This window comes from Melospiza melodia, chromosome 12 (assembly GCF_035770615.1).
Source record: "Melospiza melodia melodia isolate bMelMel2 chromosome 12, bMelMel2.pri, whole genome shotgun sequence".
Lineage (NCBI taxonomy): Eukaryota > Metazoa > Chordata > Aves > Passeriformes > Passerellidae > Melospiza > Melospiza melodia.
This window is the reverse complement of record NC_086205.1, coordinates 16715112-16736645: the sequence shown is the minus strand read 5'-3', so window position 1 is coordinate 16736645 and position 21534 is coordinate 16715112. Positions and strand designations below refer to the sequence as shown.

The window sequence follows — 21534 nt, the reverse complement described above, 5'->3', positions numbered from 1 at the left end:
GCAGGTCTGCATATGATCTGTGTGTACTGTCGGAGTAGGAGCCAGTACCATTTAGTAATTTTGTGCAAAATTATCATTACATATAACTGTGTCACTACAAAGGGAAGTATACATATGTCAAGTACTTCTCATGTTTCTCTGTGTTAGATTTGCTATACTTTCTCATTAAAGCTTTTAACATTTAGGTGACCCTTAGTGAAGGCCCCCACCATGTGGCTTTATTCAAAGACAGCTCTCGGGAGTTTGATCTGACCAAAGAGGAGGATGTAAGTATAATAAAGTGACTGGAAGTTAATGAGACTTACTTCTGTTGATTCTCTGAATAATTTTGTATCTCTGTGATCTCTAAGCCCCTGTTTAATTAGAGTGAAAGATGTTTAGTGGGGCAAGGCATTGTATTAGCTATTAAATTATCTCTTTGGCTAGCACTGAAGTGGATAAAATGTTGAGTGCTCCTTGTGCCAAGACACTTTTTGAAGCATGAAGGGATCTTCAGGTAATCTGTCATTTAGTGCCCTCCCCATTTACCAGACTTACTAAAGATGCATTTGAAATAATACTTATAAATTGAGATCTTCATCCCTAACTAAAAGTGGTTTTCTGTGTAGGTAATTTTTCTTCTATCACAGTTATAAAGAATTTTCTGTTTGATATTTTGCTTTTCTTGTAACAGCTTGCAGCTTTGAGAAATGAAATAGAAATCAGAATGCGAAATAGTGTGAAAGAAGGGTGCACTGTTAGCACTGAGGTAAGACTTTTCAAATATTTCATGGTAAATATCTGTGTTTGTATGTTTTGGAAGTATTCTTCAGCAGAGGGATTGTGATGAATCCAGTCTGCATATACTTTGTGTTTTGCAGTATACAAGGTGTATTTGGACTGTTAAAATCAGTTTCATACAATAATGCTACATTTATATTTGCATTAAAAGTTGTACTTCCTATTTAAAATTATGAGTTGTTGCTGAATAAAACATATGTGTGTTAATATAGTTTTATATATGTGTTTGTCTATGTAACTATGTTCAAAGTAAATTTCAATTTCATTTCACAGACCATCTCCTTAAGTGTGAAAGGTCCTGGTTTGCAGAGAATGGTATTGGTTGATTTACCTGGAGTCATTAGTGTGAGTAGGCAATAATTTTTAAAATGAAGACATGTAAATAAAGTGGTGTTATTGATGAGAACATTAGCCATTGAGGATTTTTTAACATGTTTTTTTCTTTGTTTTTCTTTAAATATTTATCTCCAAATGCATATTAAAGACTGTGACATCAGGTATGGCTCCAGATACGAAGGAAACTATCTTTAGCATCAGCAGAGCCTACATGCAGAATCCTAATGCCATCATCCTCTGTATTCAAGGTACTAAGAGTCTAAACAATTATCCACTTGTATTTTTAATCATGATTCATATGTTACTCTGGAGTCTGTTCTGATGGTGTTTTTCCTTTTGTGATAATTTGTGTAGTGTACAAAACAGCATGCTGTGGAATATCTGTTTATAAATTAGGCAATCTGTGCAAAATTTGTGGCAAAAGCAACTTTTTGCTAAGAGTTATTGTAGCATTAAAGAAAAATGGTAATAAAATTCAAGTTTTCCACAGAAGTGTTTTTGGAGGTAGCATGCAATAATATTGAATATAATATAATGTTGAATATTTTGAGTAAGCTGGTACTTCTTGAAAACTTAGAGAACTACAATAAACTGCTTTGTTTTGATTCTGGGAACAAAGCAATTTTTCCACTATGTGTATCCAAAAAATGGAACATAAGTCTACTTTTATGGGGTTAAATTTGTAACATGAAACTTGATGATGGCTACTGTGTTTTCAGTACTGTTAGATTACACAGTCCCTAAAATAAACTTTGTATTTATTTTAGATGGGTCAGTGGATGCAGAACGCAGTATTGTCACAGACTTAGTCAGCCAAATGGATCCCCAAGGAAAAAGGACAATATTTGTGTTGACTAAGGTTGATCTTGCAGAGAAAAATGTGGCCAGTCCAAACAGGGTGAGTCCAAAGAGGTGAAACTCTTTTTCTCATATTGTGCTGGCTGAAGTCACACATGGTAAAATAGTTGTGATGCTGGCAGAGATATTGGACCTCACCTGCCTGTTCTAGATGGGTTTGAGTGCTTATTTCTGTATTGAGTTGATGATTTTTTTGGTAGTTGTTGTTTTAATCTCTCTCAGGCCTTGCTTTTAATGATCAGCTATGGGACTTCAGTCTCAGCTTGCTGTAATACTGATTCCTTTAATGAAGGTGACCTGAGCAAGTTCCATTTCCCAGAAAGGCTAAGGAAATTCTGATATAGGCATTTTTGTTGTGTTTTGTGTTCTGCTGTGTTATGCCTTTTTTGATTTATGCCTTTATTTTTTTAATTTGTTTTGTTTTCAATCTCAGTAGAGCTCATATCCCATGACAAACTGCTTCCTGCTGTAGTCTATGCACAGCTATGACTAGATCTGGCCTTAAAACTGTGGAATATCTCTGTGCAAAGTAATTGATGGGTTTTTTTAATCCTTTATTTTCATAGATCCAGCAAATCATTGAAGGCAAACTATTCCCAATGAAGGCTTTGGGTTATTTTGCAGTTGTTACTGGAAAAGGTAAAGAGAGCTCTAGCTCTGCTTATTTTGTTCTTGGTAGCCCAGAAAGCTGTCTGAATGGAACTGTTGCAGCACTCTTTTCTTTTTGCAGGAAACAGCAGTGAAAGCATTGAATCCATTAAAGAATATGAAGAGGAATTTTTTCAGAATTCAAAGCTTTTAAAGTATGTTGCTATTTATCCTTTCTGTTAAAATGAGCTTGTGTTGGTAAATGCTAGCATCAAATTTTCTCGTGGAATTTAAAAGGATTGCAATGTAGAAACACCAATTGAGATTTAATATGCTTAAATTAAGTGTCTTGTTGAGGAGACCAATTTATCCTGGTTTCCTAATGCTTGCTGTAAGTCAGTGGAGACAGACAAGGCATCTTCAGGCAGCAGCTGATTCCACTGCAGTTCTGGGCCGCTCTTCCAAGGTATGTGTGTCTCTCCATCAGCCCTACAAGAACTAAGTTTCAGCCTGTCTAAGCACTTAGAGCTGAGAGGAGTAAATCCAGCCCAAAAGTGAGTGTTAGTGCCTGTAAATGTCAGTTGTCTTGGTGTGACCATGTAGTATTCAAAGAGTTAGTTTGTGTGTTCTGAGGGAGGCTCACTGAGTGGAGTTTTGATTTCACAGGCTGAGTGTTCTTCAGGAAAGTACAGTACATGATCTTTGGGACTGTAGTAACTGCACTGCAACCTCCAGAATAAAAACTTACTTAGGGTGGGGCTTTTTGTTCCTATGTTTTGTTTTGGGACTTTTTCTCCTTGCTTTGGTGATGATCTACACTGAGTATTTTAGAGGAAGAGACTGGAATTTGGGTTAGGTGCACAGTTACATGTTATTTTCTGCTCTGAGAAGCAGAGTTTATTCTAGAGAGCAGAAAATTGGGGCCTGAAAGCTTGGATATGCAGAGAACTTCCTCTGGCTGTCCTTCTTTACAGGACAAGTATGCTGAAAGCACATCAGGTAACAACCAAGAACTTAAGTCTTGCTGTGTCAGACTGCTTTTGGAAAATGGTGAGAGAGTCTGTGGAGCAGCAAGCAGATGCTTTTAAAGGTAAACATGTTTTGAAAAAAAAGGAACTAGCAACTTGTTATCAAACAATTATTTCTTCCATATGCATATAATGTTTTACCAGCATGCTTGGGCAATTGTTTTTCTTACATTTTTTATTATCAGCATTTCCCATTAATTGGTAATTGCCCCAGGTAATTTCTGGAAAAAAACCAAAAATGTAATTTATGTTGCAAAGTACTACTTGCTCTAAAAATCAAAGAAGTAAAAAAGTATGAAGAACAAAAATCAAGTTGGGTTGTGTTTTTTTGTGAGCAAAATACAGTTCTTCCACTGGATTACGATGTTTAAAATGGCTTCCTATATAAAAGTACCATCTGGTCAGCCAGGGCAGGGCTGATGTGTGCAGAGCTGGAAGCTGAATGACTCCTCTGTGCTTTTTTAATGCATGAATTCTGCAATTTGTAGACAGAGTATCTTGGCATAGACAGAAAAAATTTCTGCTCATTTGCAGACACACTTAAAGTTCTTGGAGAGGTTTTCATAAGCAACATTTGTAGCAATTTTAAGACCTGCTGAACTTCTGAGGTTGTCATGAAGTGCTCATAGACAAATAAAAGAACAAGGCCCTGTTTCTGATTTTTGCAGCCACACGTTTCAATCTGGAGACAGAATGGAAGAACAATTACCCCCGGCTGCGAGAGCTTGACAGGGTAAATTACACTGCTGCTATTACTGTGTGCTGCTAAGGGTTGAAGACTGTGAATCTAAATTTATGCCTTTTAATTTCATTTGTAAAGGTTTCTTAAAGTTAACTCAAAGTACTGACATTTCAAAATGTTAGGACAGGGTAAATTATTGTAGGGGAAGGAAATTCTGTTCTTCAGAATAGTGATGCTTCAGCATTTAAGTCCTTCACTCTTCTAGTATACAATTACCTGACTTAACTTGCCCCAGGGATAGGTCAGTGTTTCTTTGTGATCATGACAGAGCTGATAGAGAAGTTACATTCTCTGGTCTATCAGACTGAGTAACAAAACAGTTGGGATCTCATTTTGTAATTCTTTTATAGAGATCCTGAATATTGAAATGCCATGCCTGGGCAAAGGCATGCAAGACTTGGGAGGGAAGATGTATGGTGCCTGATGATATGCATACACATTGTTCAGAACATGACCAGGAGGCATCATTTGATGCTTAAAGGCCTTAAGGAAAAGGTCTTGAATTTTTTTACCTTTTGTATGGAGACATGATCAAACTACACATAATCTTATTATTTCCTTTTGCACAGAATGAACTGTTTGAGAAAGCAAAGAATGAGATTCTTGATGAAGTCATAAGTTTGACTCAGGTCACCCCAAAGCACTGGTACAGTAATTCTGTTTTTTTTTTTCCCGTACAATTTACTAGGAGAAGTTTGCCTTTACAATAGAGTTCTAGAAAACAATATTATCAATTATAAGTAAGAAACTGTTTTTCTTGGACAATGTTTTGTGTTCTTATGATCTGTAATGTTGTTTTCCTTGTTCCTAACAAATTGAATGCACACCTATTAGTCACTTGTGTACTGGAAACCATCACATGTGTTACAACTCTCATTTTAGGGAGGAGATGCTTGAGAAAACTTTATGGGAAAGGGTATCTACTCATGTGATTGAGAACATATACCTGCCAGCAGCACAGACTGCAAACTCAGGGACGTTTAACACCACTGTGGACATCAAACTGAAGCAGTGGACTGACAAGCAACTGCCTAATAAAGCAGTAGAGGTGAGAATTTAGTTATTTAAATTTAAAAATCAAATTAAAACTTAATTAAAATGTAAAATGAAAGCATAACTCCAGAGAAGTAAGATGATGTTTGAATGGCTGAACTGCTGTTCTTTTAACTAGCTAACGTGTCAGATAAGGCTGGCAAGATCTTGCTGTCCCAGAACCATTCAGAGCAAAAACATTGTATTTTGCTCTTCTGGTGAATTTTGTCTATTAAAGAAAAAAACCTGAACCTATTTTTGCAAGGTTAACAAACCCCTCAAGTAGGTGTATTCACATTTAATAGATTTATGCAAGTTTAACAGAATTCTGCTTGCTACAATACAGTGAAGCAAAGTTTAATGTTGCTTTTATTAGCAGTGGATAAGGCAGCAAAGGAAAAGTCAGTGATTTATGTTTGTGTGGTTTTTTTTGGAAAGTCTCCAGATTTTCATACTTGAAAGAATTGTAGTAAATGTGCCTTTATCAGCTGGTGTATGGTGTAATGATCCATTTCAGGAGAAATTGTTTGCTAACTTTCCAGGTGGCATGGGAGACTTTGCAAGAAGAATTTTCCCGCTTCATGACAGAAAAAAAAGGAAAAGAGCATGATGATATCTTTGATAAACTGAAGCAAGCTGTCAAAGAAGAAACTATTAAGAGGCATAAATGGAATGAGAGAGCGGAGGATAGCCTGGTATAATGTAGTGGGCTTTTTGCCTTGAAATGGTTTTATTAGAGTTGAATAATCAGTATTTTTGCATTCTTACGCTGTAATCATAGAATGATTATTTTTGTGTCCATCTCACCTTTTCTATATGATGTTTTAATTCAGTGTTCCCCATTTCATTATTATATTTTATTAGTTATTGCCCTAAATTAGTTATTACCCTAAATAGTATCTAATAAAACTGTTTTGGTTCATTCATGAATGTCCTCCATAATCCACTGGCTGCACTAGGGCAGCCTGGTGAGAATTGTTTGGCATCAGCTTATTTGTTCTGTTCAGTGTAGCCCTATAAAATAACATAATTTCATTTCCATCTTTATAGATTCTGTAATCCAGAGGGATTTCATATCTTTTGCTTTATTTTTCCATTATTTATGCAGGCTGTAGAAAAGAATCAGAGGCACACAAAAATAATTTTGGCAGTGCCTTGAAAGGTGCATCTTGAATCTCTTGTGTGTGCCCAATAGAATCTGTTTTATCAGCCATTAAAAATAAAAAGAATACTAGAAATGAGTTGCTAACTAAATCCTGAATGAATGATTGCTGTGTGCTGAAGTGACATTGTGCATTGCAGCGGGTGATCCAGCACAATGCCTTAGAAGATCGGTCCATATCTGACAAGCAGCAGTGGGATGCAGCCATTCATTTCATGGAAGAGACGCTCCAGAGTCGGCTCAAAGACAGTGAGTGGTGTCATGTATTCCACTCTTCTTCCCCTTTTAATCTGAGCCAGTCTTGAGCTAGCTTACTTCATTGAAGGGCAGCCTTCATATCACCCAACTGACACAGTGGTGACTGCTTGCAGTGGTACTGATACTGAAATATTTAGCAAAATGCAGCCTGAAAACTCTCATGCTCTTGCTCTTAAAATGAGGCAACTGAATAAGAAGCAGTAGATATCTATAAAGTCAAAAAATGGTCTAAATGCACATGTAAGAGGACAGGATAAATTCAGGGAAAATAGTTGGTCTGTTTATGGTTTCTAAGATAATCAGTTTTGATGCAAGTTGCAGCCAAGATAAGATTTGAGGATTTTTTTAGTGCATGATTTGGAACGAGGAGGGTGATCTCAGTAGAGGGTTGTTGTGTTTTTTATATACTTCTTGAACTATCTACTGGTTGGAAGTAATTTTTAAATTTTAGTAAAATACATCAACCATTGCTTGAAGTAAAATACACCTGACTTAACTCAGTGTGGGCTGTTTTATGTTCTTCAACATTAAATGTTCATTCTTGTTCACATACTAATTTTGAAAGTTTAAATTTGGCTAGTTGCATATATTTTGTTTGATACTTAACATCATACCTCCTTTTTCAGCTGAATCTGTTATTGAAGATATGGTGGGTCCAGACTGGAAAAAAAGATGGTTGCACTGGGTAGGCCGCACCAAAGAACAGGTAATAGTAAAAAAAAATAAAGACTTTACAGTTCACTACCTTTACAAAACTTTGATTATTACTCAATAAATTTTCAAAACTACCAATTCTCTTCACACTATTTAGATGGCTACAAAGAAACCTCACTTGTCATTGTTTTAAATAGCATGGAGAATTTAGTATACATTTCCATGCTCCATCTACAGAGTGACTTGTAAACTGTTTTCCTTTTTTCAGCTGAATTACATCTTTGCTATTATGCCATTGACCTGTGTATTGAAGTTCTTGCAGTAGAAAGAAAGCAATGTAAGCAGGTGGAAACTGGGCTATTCTCTTCTATACTTTTCATGCCTGCCTTCTAAACAGAAGTCACATGCAGTTTCCTGTCATGCTCTACTTGGATTTAATTAGTATGTGATAGCATTATCATTTGCATTGTAATCACAGTTGTATCTTCTGATAGGCCCTATTCATCATAGGATCTCCTCTCATTTGCTCATAGCTTTTGGAAATTTCCTTTGAATTTTAATTGCACCTTTTGTTCAATGACCAGAGATGATAGGCTTTTTATATTACTTTTCCTAGATGTTTCTCAGACTTATTCATACATTAAAGAAGTAAGCAGAATTTAAAAGGATAGACTAGGAAGTAATTGTTTTGCAGAAAAGAGTTTCACAGCTAGCTATATGCAGCCAGCTATTGGAGCATGGTAGTGACTTCAGCCTATATTAGTTGACTTTTATGAGCAGCAGGTTAAAGGTATGAACCTGTGGAGAGTTCCTGCTAGCTAATAGTCAAAAATTACAGTTTTAATCAGTGTCACAAGTGACATATGAATGTGAAACCCTGCTAGCGGATATTCATCTAGGGGAAAGGGGGCTAACACCAATGATTTTTTCCCACCCTTCTGTTCTTGTTCTGCATTTCTGTATACAATGAAAAGGGGAAAATTAAATTGACAGTGAATTATCCATTAAAAATGCTATATTTGATGTGTCTGCACAAATTCCTTTTGAAGTAACTTAAAAGTAATAGTTAATAGTGTCAGAGGTTTTTTCTGCCTTGGCTTGTTTAGCAGATAGAGTGTTTATTGTGGAGGTGCTGGTGATCTCTGTGTCACTAATAATAAATTCCAACTAATCATTCCTATCCTAGAATATTCGTAATGAAACAAAAAATGAACTTGAGAAATTAATCAAGTGCAATGAGGATCATCCAGCTTATCTGGCAAATGATGAAGTAACGACTGTCAGAAAGAATCTGGAAGCAAGAGGAGTAGCAGTGGATCCATGTCTGGTGAGATGCAGAATTGTAACAAGACACATGGAAGCCCCCTGTGAACATTTGAATGTTTTCTAGATGACAAAGAAAAGATTTCATCTGAATACTGAGTTTGTAATGCAGATGTTTCCAAACAAATCACTGAGTGACTGCTTGCACGCAATTCACACACTTGTGTTGGCTGGCAGACAAAGGCTGTGCAGCACTTTGGAATCTGTCCCTTTAGACTGGAATCAGAATCTGCTGAGCAGACTTTCTTGCCTACATTGTAACAAAACTTGTTAGAAATTATTGTTCAGATGTAATCAAGGCCTTTGTGAGCAAGTTACAGTAAAAACATACTGTGTATCCTACAGCTTTCAGTGTGGTTGTATGTGAAGTTTAGAGTTCATTGGTACAATGAAAAGAGAGAATTTTTTTAAAAAAATACTTAGAAAAAGGCAGGATTCTTTTAGTGTCCTGAGGGATTGTATTGTACATCTGAAATGTTCTGGAAAATTACATATCTCATTGCAGTGAAAGGCCCTGAAGGGTAATTAGACCTCTTGTCTCATTAAATGTGAGATTTTAAATAAATGAGAATTGAGACATTAATAAGTAATAGATGTAGATTTTCTATAGCAGTGATTTATTTTCTGCAATAACTTTGGCTACCTTTGCACCATTAATACATGCACTTCTTCTAGGAAGAAGAGTTGTAATATCTGCTGCTCTTTTCCTATACAGCACTTAGCATTTTTTATAAAGGTCATAGTAGTGATCCACATCTTCTACATGAGGAGGCTGAGTGGAAACTGAGGTCTATCTAGCTAAGCAACTGATTTTCTTAATTATGTTTTATGGGTTTTCCAGAGAGGCATCTTGATACACATGTTTAATTTTGAAGAATTGAAACATAATAAACCTAATCAAGAAAAGTTATAAATGTTTGTTTACATAAGACCCATTAAATATTTCTCTAAGCTTTAATCTGGTTTAATTGGTAAATTTATGGGTACAACTCAAAAATGTGTTCTCGGTGTGAATGTAAAGAATGTTTTCTAGTACATAATTTAAACAGGTTTTGGCCACAAACTGTATTTTTAAGCATTCAGTTATGTTCATGGAAGAGTAGGTTTTTAAATTGACAAGTCATCTGTAGTGTTTGCCAAGTGTAACTAACACATTAATCATATCCCAGTTGCAGACAAATTGCTGGGAAATATTTGGATGCATGTTACATGATAGGAACAGTGGAATTTGGAGTTACATTTTAAAATTAAATGCAATCATTAATCTAAGCACAATAGTGAGTGTATGTATTTATTTATTTAGTCAAATTTTAATACTCTTTTCCTAGATTAAAGACACATGGCACCAAATTTATAGAAGATACTTCCTGAAGTCTGCTTTGAGCCACTGCAATCTATGTCGAAGAGGCTTCTATTATTATCAGAGGCATTTTGTGGACTCAGAGGTAAATTAAAAAACAGATATTCTTCATCTATACTGGTGTTTTGCCTTAATATTTCTATTTCAGCTGAAAAAAGAATCTAAAAGTACTTTAAAGTAGCCTGACCAGATAGCTGGTGATCTCAGATATGTTTTACATGAGGCTTGTAATGGACAAAATGCCATCCTGGTGGTAATTATGTAAAATGACCACTAGGTATCAGCCATGACCTAAACATCTGTTTCTAATCCTTGTGTATTGAAAATGCACTGTTAAAACCAGTAGTGTGCTGGTTTTAACTGTACAACAGCTGTTGATATGTTTTTGATAGCCATTTCTCCTGCTTTCCCATTGATAGTTATTTGCTTCACTTATACAAAAAAATTTAGAAAACATCCCTATGGATTTATAGGAAAACTATGGTCAGTAAATGTTTATCGTTAATGCTTGGAACCATGTGTGATCAATAGGGAAAAAAATGAACAGCTATGAGGTTTCCAAACAGGTCTTTATAAATAACTTTTCCAGTTTTGTGAACCCGAGCTTGTGCAAGAAATGACAGTATGGATCAAATCACTTAAAGAATACACTATTTTCTTACCATTATCTTTTAAATCAAAGAGAAACTGCTGGAAAGATAGAGGTCCTCACTTTTTCTCTTACTAAGCCATGAAGCCAAAAATATGTTACTTTAGAAATACCTGTGCCTGTAAGAGATAAAAGAGAAGGTATGGAGACCTACCTTTTCATGACACTTAAACATGCTAGTCATGTTCCTGTCTTTTTTAAGGTGCCCTAATGTGAACTTAATGCTCCCTCCTGCCATCCTTGCAGGTGTAGAAACTGTCTCTTCTGTTGTTAACAAATGCAGCTCTTGGCCCAGCCCTGTCTTCAGAAGCATTTGTCATGCAGGGAGGCACAGCCTGGAGCTCAGCTGTTGTCTCTCAGTGAATTTGCTACCAGCAGTGGTGTTCCAGTGAGCATCAGGTTACACTGCCCAGCCTGCATAAAGTGTGTGCAAATTGTTTTTCCATGGTTTCCCATGATACAGCTCTTTCTGTTGAAAATAGCAGACATGAAGGTGATGCAGTGCATTAAATAAGGCTGATGTGGTTCCTGTGAAGTATTTTTGATGTGTTTCCTTGTTACCTACACCAGTAATTCTGAGGGATTTTTGTGCAAGGCCTGGATATATATACATGAGGTTGCAGTTGCTGCTAAAAGTGTCAAGGGATTCTTGTGTGTGTAGGATGTTCAGTGGACACCAGGGCTTGACCCCACAGGTTCTGTCGTTGCAGCTCGAATGTAATGACATCGTGCTCTTCTGGCGGATACAGCGAATGCTGGCCATCACAGCAAACACCCTGAGGCAGCAGCTCACCAACACTGAAGGTAAGGCTCACTCACTGGAAGGGCTTGAGACAAAAAATTATCTCTTTCTAAAAAAGTCATCCAATTATAATTTTGCTTAGAGGGGAAATACGCTTTGAAATTTAAAAATATTTCTCAAAGAATTTCCATTCTTAATGGCCCAAAGAAGGGGCTTCTGTGTTCAGAAGTTTGCCTTTTCTCCTATCAGGTTAAGAAGTATGGTAATATATATTGTATCTCTAACAGATCTTCCCAAAATCCTGTCCTTAGGTCTTTGGAGTTGCAAAAGTGTTGCCTTTCACTTTTTTTTTTGGTTGCTTTGTTGTTTTGGTTTTTTACAGTGAGGCGCTTGGAGAAGAATGTAAAGGAAGTGCTTGAAGATTTTGCTGAAGACAATGAAAAGAAGGTGATGCTCCTAACTGGCAAGAGAGTCCAGCTTGCAGAAGATCTCAGTAAGTACACACTCTACAGTGTTTTGGAATAAGCTGGAAATGAAGTAAATTTACCACTGTTCTTGAGAATATTCAGTGTGATGTGGGTTGTTCATGTGCTGGCGTTTATTTAATATTATACAGATTTTTCTTAAATATGGTCAGATCTTACTGATTCTAAGGTGAACATAGGTAGTATAGTGAGATAATATAATTTACACTAGATATAACTTCACTTATATAAATATATTTAAAAAGAGTGGTTAAAACAGAGTAATATTTAAAGGGAGATTCCCCTTCCAGAGGGATTACAGTAGTTTAATGCTCTGGGTAACTCAAAAAGTGCTCAAAAACCATTAGTGTTTTATGATTAATATAATAAAATTTTAAACAGTGAAAGTTTTTAAGGTGACAGTCCAGGTTGAGGTTGTCTCCTGTTGTCTGCCTGCACACCCAGTAGATTTTAGACTGACTTGTCTTGCACACACACACCACTGTTTTTTTGGCAGCATTGTGCCATTCTGTGAGACTTCCACTTAAACCCCAGATGTGCACCTGGTCTGGGAGTGGAAAAAACAGTGCTGTGCAAAAAGGAAAAGAAAAAAACCCTAGTGTTAAATGAAGTTCCTGTAGTTACATAAATACCTGCATGTTCACATCACAGGTGACCATTCTTCTTAGATATCTATTTTGTGTTTGATGTAGCAACTAATTTTTGTCCTTAAATATGACTTGGGATATTTAATTCAGAATAAATTAATATTGTGATCGGTGTTTGTCTTTCAATTAGCAAAGTAATTAGGAAAGTTCTTATATCCAGTGTTCAGTAGGACAGAGAAGTCTGCAATAGCTGTTGGTTACCTAAGTATGAAGCATATTTTTCATATTTTACAACCAAAATGTAATATAAAGGAAATGTTTTGCTTAAAATAAACTCAAAATCTAAGTATTTCTTTTTAATAGTGTCGGTTTGACCACACTGAAAATACTTATTGGAAGTATTGTTATGTGTTTGTTTTCCTTTAGAAAACATAATATTTTGGAATTGTGAATAGGAGTTTTGGTGATCTAGGGCAAATTGCCTAGGTTTTCTTGACTGATCTCTGAAACAGGTGCTATGAGTGTAAAATTTTCATGATAGGTACATAATTTTTCCAAACATCCTGTGTGGCTTTTGAAATCCTGTATCAACCTTTATGTAAACAGTCTTTTAGAGTAGGCAGAACATGTTTTACAGTGTAAGAGGTTCTCCTCCTCTTTATACATGTTGAGGTAAAACGAATGGTAGCTACGTAGTAGGATGGAGACTTTTTGAAGGAAAAAATGGAGGAAGTTCTCTATTTCAAGCAGTGCTCCTTGCTTTATTGCTTTGATGCTGGAAGCTGATTTTTTGGGCTTTTTCCTGCACAAACACTGGTATAGAGGGAACCTTGGTGGTTTTGATTTATCCTCAGGTATTCAGTGTTTTAAAACAAAATTTAAAAACCCTAACATGCCCATGATGTTTAAATTAACATGTCTTTATTTTGCACTGAAATTGACTTAGAATTTTGTATTGTCAACTTTGCTTTTCCCCAGCCTCAGTAATAGGCTCCCATTTCAAAGCAGTGGCAGCTGAGGTCATTATTTTGTAAACGAAGACTAGACCTGTAGGAGCAGCTTGTGTGTGTTCATAACCTGAGGTGTCAGTGCCCTGGTATAAATGCTTGAAGTGTGTAGTTTGCATTTCATAAATTACTGTGTAGCAAAAACATGTCACTGCACTGTATTTCTTTAAATTCAGGAGGTCACAGATCTCCACACATTATTCTAAAGAAATAATTGTTACTCATTACAAAACAATGTATGATGACATGTTCTGCTTTATTGTACCTGTGGGAAGATTTTAAAACTTGCACTGCTTAACTCTGTACTCAGATCAGCTGTGTTCTTTCTGCATGCTTTTATTGCTAAGTGATTTTTATGGGAATATGACTGGAAAGGGGGGATTCTTTGCATCTCCCTTGGTGAATAGAATGCTTTTCTAAGATGCAGAGGATTTTTTTTATACCCCTGAGATAGATTTGAACTCTCAGATGGCTGTAATTTCATTCTAGTAGCACTTTACTAAAGTTCAGGACTCTCCTAAAGGAAAAAATCCTGACTCTTGTGACACACTTTCATAAAGTATATTGGTATTTTAATTAGGAAGGGCAGTGATCTCCTGAGCCACAAAGTGCAGTCTCTCTGTTCCATGCAGCTGTGTTTATATAACCCAGCTGATTCGAATATCTGGAGCTCTGTCTTCAAACCAGTTACTTGTTGGGGCTCTCTATTGACACTGAAAACATGTTCCAGGATGTCATTCTTCTGGTGGTTACAAATAGACTTCTAATTTCCAGTCGAAAATTGTAAATATGGGGCTGGGATTCACTTCCTGATTAGAAACTCTACTTGCAAATGTAAATTATTTATATACCTGAGGTTGGGATGGCTTCTCTTGATGCTGATTATATGGGAACACTGTTTCACTGCTGTTTTATCAGTCTTTTAGTGCTGAAGCACTGAAAGTGTTTTATTGTTTATTCAGGATACTGGTTAATGGCTATTACTCACATGGGTGACCGAGTCTCGTGATGAGAGCTCACATAGGACTCAAAACTTACTTGAGCAGGTTTTGTTATCTGTGTTCTACAACCTTGAATGGTACTTTAGTCCTATATAAGAATATTCCTTATATGACATTTATGCCCCGAATCTTGCTGCTTCTCACTGTTAATATCTCAAGTTTTATTCCAGGTATTATAAAGAGTGTAAACAGATCTTTGAACAAATTATTGATTTTTTTAGTATACTGAAGGATGCTTTTCTTCAAAAACATGCTTTAAATGTAACATAAATATACTCCTTAACATAAGTATGATCATGATACTTGTACCAGTGAATGGTTACTGAGTTTATGGAAATAAAGAAACCCTAGAATTAGGATCCTTTGGGAAGAAAGGATCATGAGGTGCAAAAAGGGGCAGAGGAAAGTATGAACAGCTGAATTGGGAAAAATGAATTCAAAAATGTCCTAAAATGCAATCACTCTATAAGAATGCTTGCACTGAAAGATACACCTGTGGTTGATGTGTCCAGAGTCCTGACCCTGGCAGTGAGCAGCCGTGGGAACAGCGTAAGCACACAGTAGTTCTTGCCTGTTGTGCTCTCACAGCAGCCCAGTCTGTGGTTCCAAGATTTCCTAATCCTGAGGTAATATCTTTGTGATTAATAGGCATTCATGGAGGGGGTTTTTTTCCTCCTGTGAATTTCTCTAATTGCTTTTTGAACTCATGTAAACTTTGGCATCTGCAACATCCTGTGGCAATTAGTTCCAGGGTTCAACTACACATTGTGAGAAAAAGTACTTCCTTTTGTTTGTTTCTGAGCCACCTGCCAGTTTCATTTGGTTCTCCTTAATTCTTGCACTGTGAAAAACATTCAGTAATCTTTTTCTTTTCATTTTTTTGCCATTCATGACTTCACAGACGTGTATGCTACCTGCACTTGATGTTCTTTTCTCTGACTTGAAAAGTTCTCATGGTGTAGCTGCTCTTTGCATGGATATTTTTTCCTGGTTTCAATCAGCCTTGCCACTCTTCTCCTCTTTCTTAGTTGCACTAAACCCTTTTTGAGGTGAAAGAGCAGACCTTGCACAAAATATTTGGAATGTATCTACATTATGGATTTATACACCTGTGTTACGATGCTTTCTGGGTTTTATTCTGGTCTTTTTACAGTAATTCCTTGTAGTCTCTTTCCTCTTTTGCAAGTTGCTGAACAGTGAGATGATGTTGCAGTGATCTATCTGCTACAACTCCCAAGTTCTTGTGTGAAAAGTAACGGCCGTGATGTTTTCCTTTTCTTGTCATGTTTTAAAACTGTAGGTACAGTTGAGATATATTTATTTTTTTATTATGAGGATTCAGAAACAAGAGTAATTTGCTATCTGTCTCTTACATGTCTGACTGGGTACTGTAGGCTTATTCAGCAGTTGATAGGAACCTGTTTAATGCAGTTGTTCACAACTTCCTTCACAACTCTGGGGCATTATTTTTATTGAAGTTCTTCACCAAAGTTATCTGTCATTTGGGAAACATAGCCCTGACTTGGATAGCTTCACCAGAAATAGGAGGAATTACATTTACTTTCTGATTGGCACCTGCATCTTGATTGTGCTCATTGCTGATGGACAGAATACTTTGATTTGAAATTTATATTTCACACAACTAAGTATTTGCTTAGCTATATCAGTATCTTAAATATGTTCTGTTCCGTAAGAAGTAAAATGGGATAGAAGGAGAGCTGAAAGTACAATGGTAAAAAATTAGTATTTTAAAAGAAGAATTTCACAGAAAAGCCTCTTGGCAAGACTGCCCTGTTTGTATTGCAGGCTTTAAGGCACTGCTTTGGGCTGGAGGGAAAATCTAATGGTGGCAAGTCAGTCCCTTCAAATTCCTGCAGCTGTTACACACAAGCGTGTGCACCTCTACACAAATCTTTTCCACTTGCTCTTTGTTTTGGATATTAATTACCTTTTATTTCTACAGTACCTTTGAAAATTGATGAGTCAATATATATCCTTCAATTTTATCAGTGAACATTTGCAGTATTTTCAAATTCCTGTGTTTTCTCCTGTAATTGTGTTTAACTTTCCAAAGTGAATGATATTGAATATTTCTGCAGGCTGCCTCTGAAGTTACTGAAGGTTTTAAATATTCTGTGTATTTTAAAATGGCACTTGGTTGGTTACTTATAAAAGACAATAATTTGAAGTCACACCTTCCCTAGAACTGTATTAATTATGTTCTTCAGTATTGGGCAATAGGAAGATAATACCTAGGTGAAAGGCTTTAACACAAATAATGTGTTTTCTGCTGGTTTATTTTTAACACAAATGACAGACTAGTAATTTCAGCAGAAATGCCTGATAGCACGTGGATAAATCATACCTTTTTGTAGACTATTTATAACATGGGAATTGTTGAAAATGTTGAGTTCCCAGTGACACACTTGGCAGGAGCAGCTCCCAGATTGCAGATGTCTCTGTGCCGCCCGTGCCGTTTCCCCGCGGGCCGGAGCAGCCGGGCCGGGCTCAGGCGGTGCCGGTGCCGAGCGCGGGGTGGCGCTGAGCGGCCGCGGAGGGAGCGCGGAGCTCCCTGACGGGGCTCCCTTCCCGGGGCTCCCTTCCCGGGGCTCCCTTCCCGGGGCTCCCTTCCCGGGGCTCCCTCCCGACTCTCCGCTCCCGCCGCCGGCAGGAAGATGCGCTTGCCTGTCCCTGGTCCCCCTTGTTCTTCACTCCCCCTCGGGGTTTTCTGGTTTGTTTGTACGACATACAGTTTATTAAGATTGTAAAGGACGGTCATTTTTTTTCTGAGCTGAACATTTCTGCTTAGCAACTGCGTGGAAAGTGCTAGTTTAGAAAGCTTTATTAAGAAAAGACTGTTAGGAATTGAATCCTTTAATTTTTTCAGAAAGGAAGTGGATCTTCCAGTGTCTTATCCTAAAGCGAAGTGCCATCTCTGCCTATTGCAGTAGCACCTAAAGCTTGCTAGGTGGTGCACATCGATGTTGAATGCTTCAGGTGAATCCAAGCTTCAGGCAGGCAGCAGCAGCTTTGCCATTCACTTCACTAGACTTGAAATCTCACAGACCCAAACGAAATACATATGTCCTATCTTAATTTATTTCCTCTGCTTTTAGTCCTTTTGGACAGCAAAACTATGAATGTTACAAAGCCACAGGATAAACAAAACATAGTACATGCAAAGCATCTTTCCTAGGTCAGCACACTATTCATCCAATATCCTGTGTCCTCACAAGTTGGAAAAGAAAACCCAGTTCTTCACCAAATTATAAGTAAAACCATGTGCATGGGAGAGTCATTGGCAGGAGGTGGGAATGCCTGTGGAAACTTGATTCTGAAATTGCTAGGAATGAATGTGAATGGATCAGCCTCCAAGTTCATTTGTCAGTAATGTTGACACCTGTACAGGTGTCATGGGCTAGCTGAGACTTTGTTCTGCACAAAAGCTTTTTGAAACATTTGAGGAGTAAGCCCTCACATGAAGAAAATACAGCTTAGGGCCATTTGTTGCAATTCTGTCATACGTTTGTAAGCTATGAAATGTAATAGTTTGCAGAACTTAATTATTTTCTTGTAAAGACTAAAACATATAAAAACTAAGCAAACCAGAGTTACAGTGAAATACTTTCAAGTTTTATATCTAAAGTCATTGCTTTGCTGTCACAGCATTAAATTTTTTATTTACTTTTTCTCTTGTTGAATGTAAGCCATTTGCCAACTTGGAGCATGAATGATTTAATATCATATAGTCATATAATAAACTTGCCATTTTAATGGAGTTAGAAAACTAAGGTTGGCACTTCCATATGCAAGTTGCTGACTCAGGACCTGAAGTTCCTGTGATTTGGCTATGCTGAGTGGGTTCTGTTGTGTCTGTTCTGTGTAACAAACTGGTTTTCATCCAAGTGAGTCCCCTTTTTTGTTATGCATTTATTCAAAGTTGGGGATAAAGTCTGTGAAGAGTACTTTGCATATAATTATTTGCTCCATGGTTACATTTTTTCTTTCATTGCTGTTAGCTGTAGAACACAAATGTTGTGTGAAAGTAGTTCTATACTGTGGTCATTACTGTAGCCTAATTAAATTTCATTTCCTTCAGATGACTGCCAATCGTGTTTTGATTTGACCTCCATCCTTCATGACATTGTTGATTACATGTGCTCCTTAAAATCAGGCTTTGACTTGACTTTCTAAAGCCTTTGCTTCCATTTGCTCTTCTATTATGAGCTTTAACTCTTTTTTTAAAAGGTCATAGTGTTTCATAGGGGCAAAGCTCAGCTGTAGGGGGAAAGATCTCTCAAATAAGCAGATCATAGGTAATTTTCCTGTAGAAACTAGACAAAACAGCTCAAAAGGCAGTGGTTAGTAGATCTTAGATCAGAAGCAGTATGGTTTTCAGTGTTCACAAGATACAGAGAAAAGGTATAATTTTCAAGATATTTGAAGATAGTCACCCAAATGTTACCCTTGCTGCCCAAAGATAGATATAGGAAAGAGGAAAGCATCTTGGGAAGTGCAAATGGAGGAGTAATTTTATTAGAATCTGATTAATTACGGTTATTTTGTGCTCTTATTTCTTCCACAGTGCCTAAATATTGGAGTTTTAGAAGCTACTTAAGTAAAAATATGGTTACTTCATAGTTGTTAGACAATTCCAGAGGTGTCAGCAGTCTTGCTTTAGTCTCATTCTCCTTTCCCCTGGTCATAGCAGTGAGGAGCACTCACTCATCTCATCCTGGGCTGACAGAACATTACACCAGGAAGATGGCGTGGCCTTCTACCCAGGGAGATGCACAGCAGCCATTTCTCTCTGGGAATCCCCAACAAATCTCCAGCTTCTGTTAAGCATGTGCAGGGAGCTGCTGTCTTCACAGCCCCCTGCCGGCAGCTTCCCTGAGGATGTTGGCATGGCCTGTGTCTTATCAGGGGCTGCTTGTCATTTAGAGCACTCTGGTTTCTGCCCAAATCTCAATCAGTCACAAAGTGTGGGCTGTGTTTCTTAATGAGTTCAGGCTTGTGCTGGTGTCCCCAGTGTGCTGTGGCAGCATGATTCCTGTGCTCCCTTGGAGCTCTGTAGAGGTCCTGGTGCTCCATGACACAGGAACTTGGGGGACAGTGTGCTTGGAATCAGTCTGTATGGTTGTGTCTTTGATTTCCCCTAAGTTTGAACCCAAGCAATATCTCACAGTAGCCTTGCAAACTTCCTGTTAGAATGCAAATTAATTATTTTTGTATGACTATCATGTTTTTAACTCCCTGTAGATAATTTAAGAAATCGACCCAAGCAAGTGTACTTTGATGTGAAAGACACTGGTTAAATGTTCTTTTTTTTTTTTTTTTTCTCTTGAGTTTTGAGGCAGCAGCACGGAACTAATGAATTAAAACCAGAAGAATGTGTAGGATGGTATGTGTGTCAAAGTGCAGATAAGGTAGTTCCTGCTTTGTGTCATGGCAGAAAGTGCTTTAGAAGGCTGCATCTTCTCACAGAGGGAAGTAATCCTCAAGGGAGAGCATACATCACTTGCAGACATCCTGTGATGGAGTGATGGTTTACTTAACTTAAGAATCCCAGATGACCAAAGCCTGTCTGCTGTGATTTCTTAGTTATTGATGAAGAGTTAGGCACTGATGTCCAGGTCCTAAAATGGATCCTTACAAAGTTCACCACATTTGTCACTGACTAAAAGAAGCCTATCACTTAAAGTTGACATTGAAAAATAGTGATAAACTGCTACATGAATAATGACATGTTTAATGCCTATTAATCTTTCTCTAGACCCATGTCTCTTGTACTTCAGGGTCATTGTGGTGTTGTCTGCTGAATTTATTTTTTTCCTAAAATTTTCTGAATGATGCAATGATCAAAACATCTAATTGGATGCTATTTTCTCTTTAGTACTGGTTCCTTGTGAGGGTACTTATTAATCAAAATTTAAGTACTTATCATGGAGAGATTTACTTATCATGGGAGATTTACTATTGGTATAAATTACAGGCTTGTAAATGGACCAGTATATGTTTTTGTTCTAAAGCAGTATGGAGCTGTGGAATGTAACATTCCCATTTCCAAAAGCTGGAGAGGTCAGTGTCATGTATGTTGCACATTGTCAATTGTAGTAGACTCCACTTTGCCCATAGGAATGATAGCAAAGAAAAAAATAATAGAAATATTTGGATAAGGCAACTCAAATTCCTGACTATTAAACATTGTTATGATCTAAAAATTCATCTAATCGCCTTTTCATTTTCTGCCATATTCTAGAGACATTTTAACTTAAATAATCCTGATGGCATGTTACTTCATTAACTAATTACTGAGTATGCTTTCTTTTGGGTGGAGAAAGACCCAAAAATATATCCGTTATTTTCTATGTTAAAGTCTTCACAGTTTTATAGCCTTAAGGTTACAGTAGCCTTTACATAAGTAGTTTATCTTCATCACTGTGTATATCCTTTCTGCATAAGGAAAAGTTTCTCTTTTGTTACATCACTGGATATGTGAGGTAGTATTTCTGATTTGCCTCTATGCTTTTCACTATTTGCACACTGAAAAATGAGCATCACCATGTTCTGATTCATTCTAGTTGAACAGTTTAGATTTGGAAGTCCAGTCTTCTTGTATCTGTAAGTCTGATTCAAAATATGAGATTGTTTTATAAGGTTGCCTTGTCATTCTGCTACTGTGCTCTTTCCAGCTGTCCCGTAAGCAACACAGCTAAGTTCTGTTGAAAGACTGAGTTGTTAGAGCAGTTTTAATTAAAACATCTGAGATGGAGACAGAGGACTGAAAGATGCCCAAGTCCTACCTTAATATTGCAGACCCTGTGACTCTCATAAACTTGCAACTTTATACAGGATAATCATCACTGGTCCATTAGGCTAACCTCAATGACAGTGTAGAAATAGTTTGTGACCTCACATCACTGGTAATATTTTGTTTCC

The 21534-nt window shown here is 37.1% G+C and overlaps 1 protein-coding gene across 4 annotated transcripts in view; it reads left to right on the top strand.

Moving 5' to 3' along the window:
* Window positions 1-21534, top strand: part of OPA1 (OPA1 mitochondrial dynamin like GTPase) — a 49490-nt gene that overhangs the window by 18475 nt on the left and 9481 nt on the right. For all 4 annotated transcript variants that reach the window (XM_063167002.1, XM_063167000.1, XM_063167003.1 and 1 more), the window contains 18 exons: window positions 186-266; window positions 674-748; window positions 1054-1125; window positions 1265-1364; window positions 1884-2014; window positions 2541-2613; window positions 2705-2777; window positions 3537-3652; window positions 4259-4323; window positions 4902-4978; window positions 5215-5380; window positions 5907-6059; window positions 6667-6775; window positions 7411-7490; window positions 8625-8765; window positions 10090-10206; window positions 11481-11574; window positions 11895-12005. In XM_063167002.1, coding sequence (XP_063023072.1) covers window positions 186-266; window positions 674-748; window positions 1054-1125; window positions 1265-1364; window positions 1884-2014; window positions 2541-2613; window positions 2705-2777; window positions 3537-3652; window positions 4259-4323; window positions 4902-4978; window positions 5215-5380; window positions 5907-6059; window positions 6667-6775; window positions 7411-7490; window positions 8625-8765; window positions 10090-10206; window positions 11481-11574; window positions 11895-12005 — 1834 coding nt within the window. The remainder of the gene's footprint in view (window positions 1-185; window positions 267-673; window positions 749-1053; window positions 1126-1264; window positions 1365-1883; window positions 2015-2540; window positions 2614-2704; window positions 2778-3536; window positions 3653-4258; window positions 4324-4901; window positions 4979-5214; window positions 5381-5906; window positions 6060-6666; window positions 6776-7410; window positions 7491-8624; window positions 8766-10089; window positions 10207-11480; window positions 11575-11894; window positions 12006-21534) is intronic.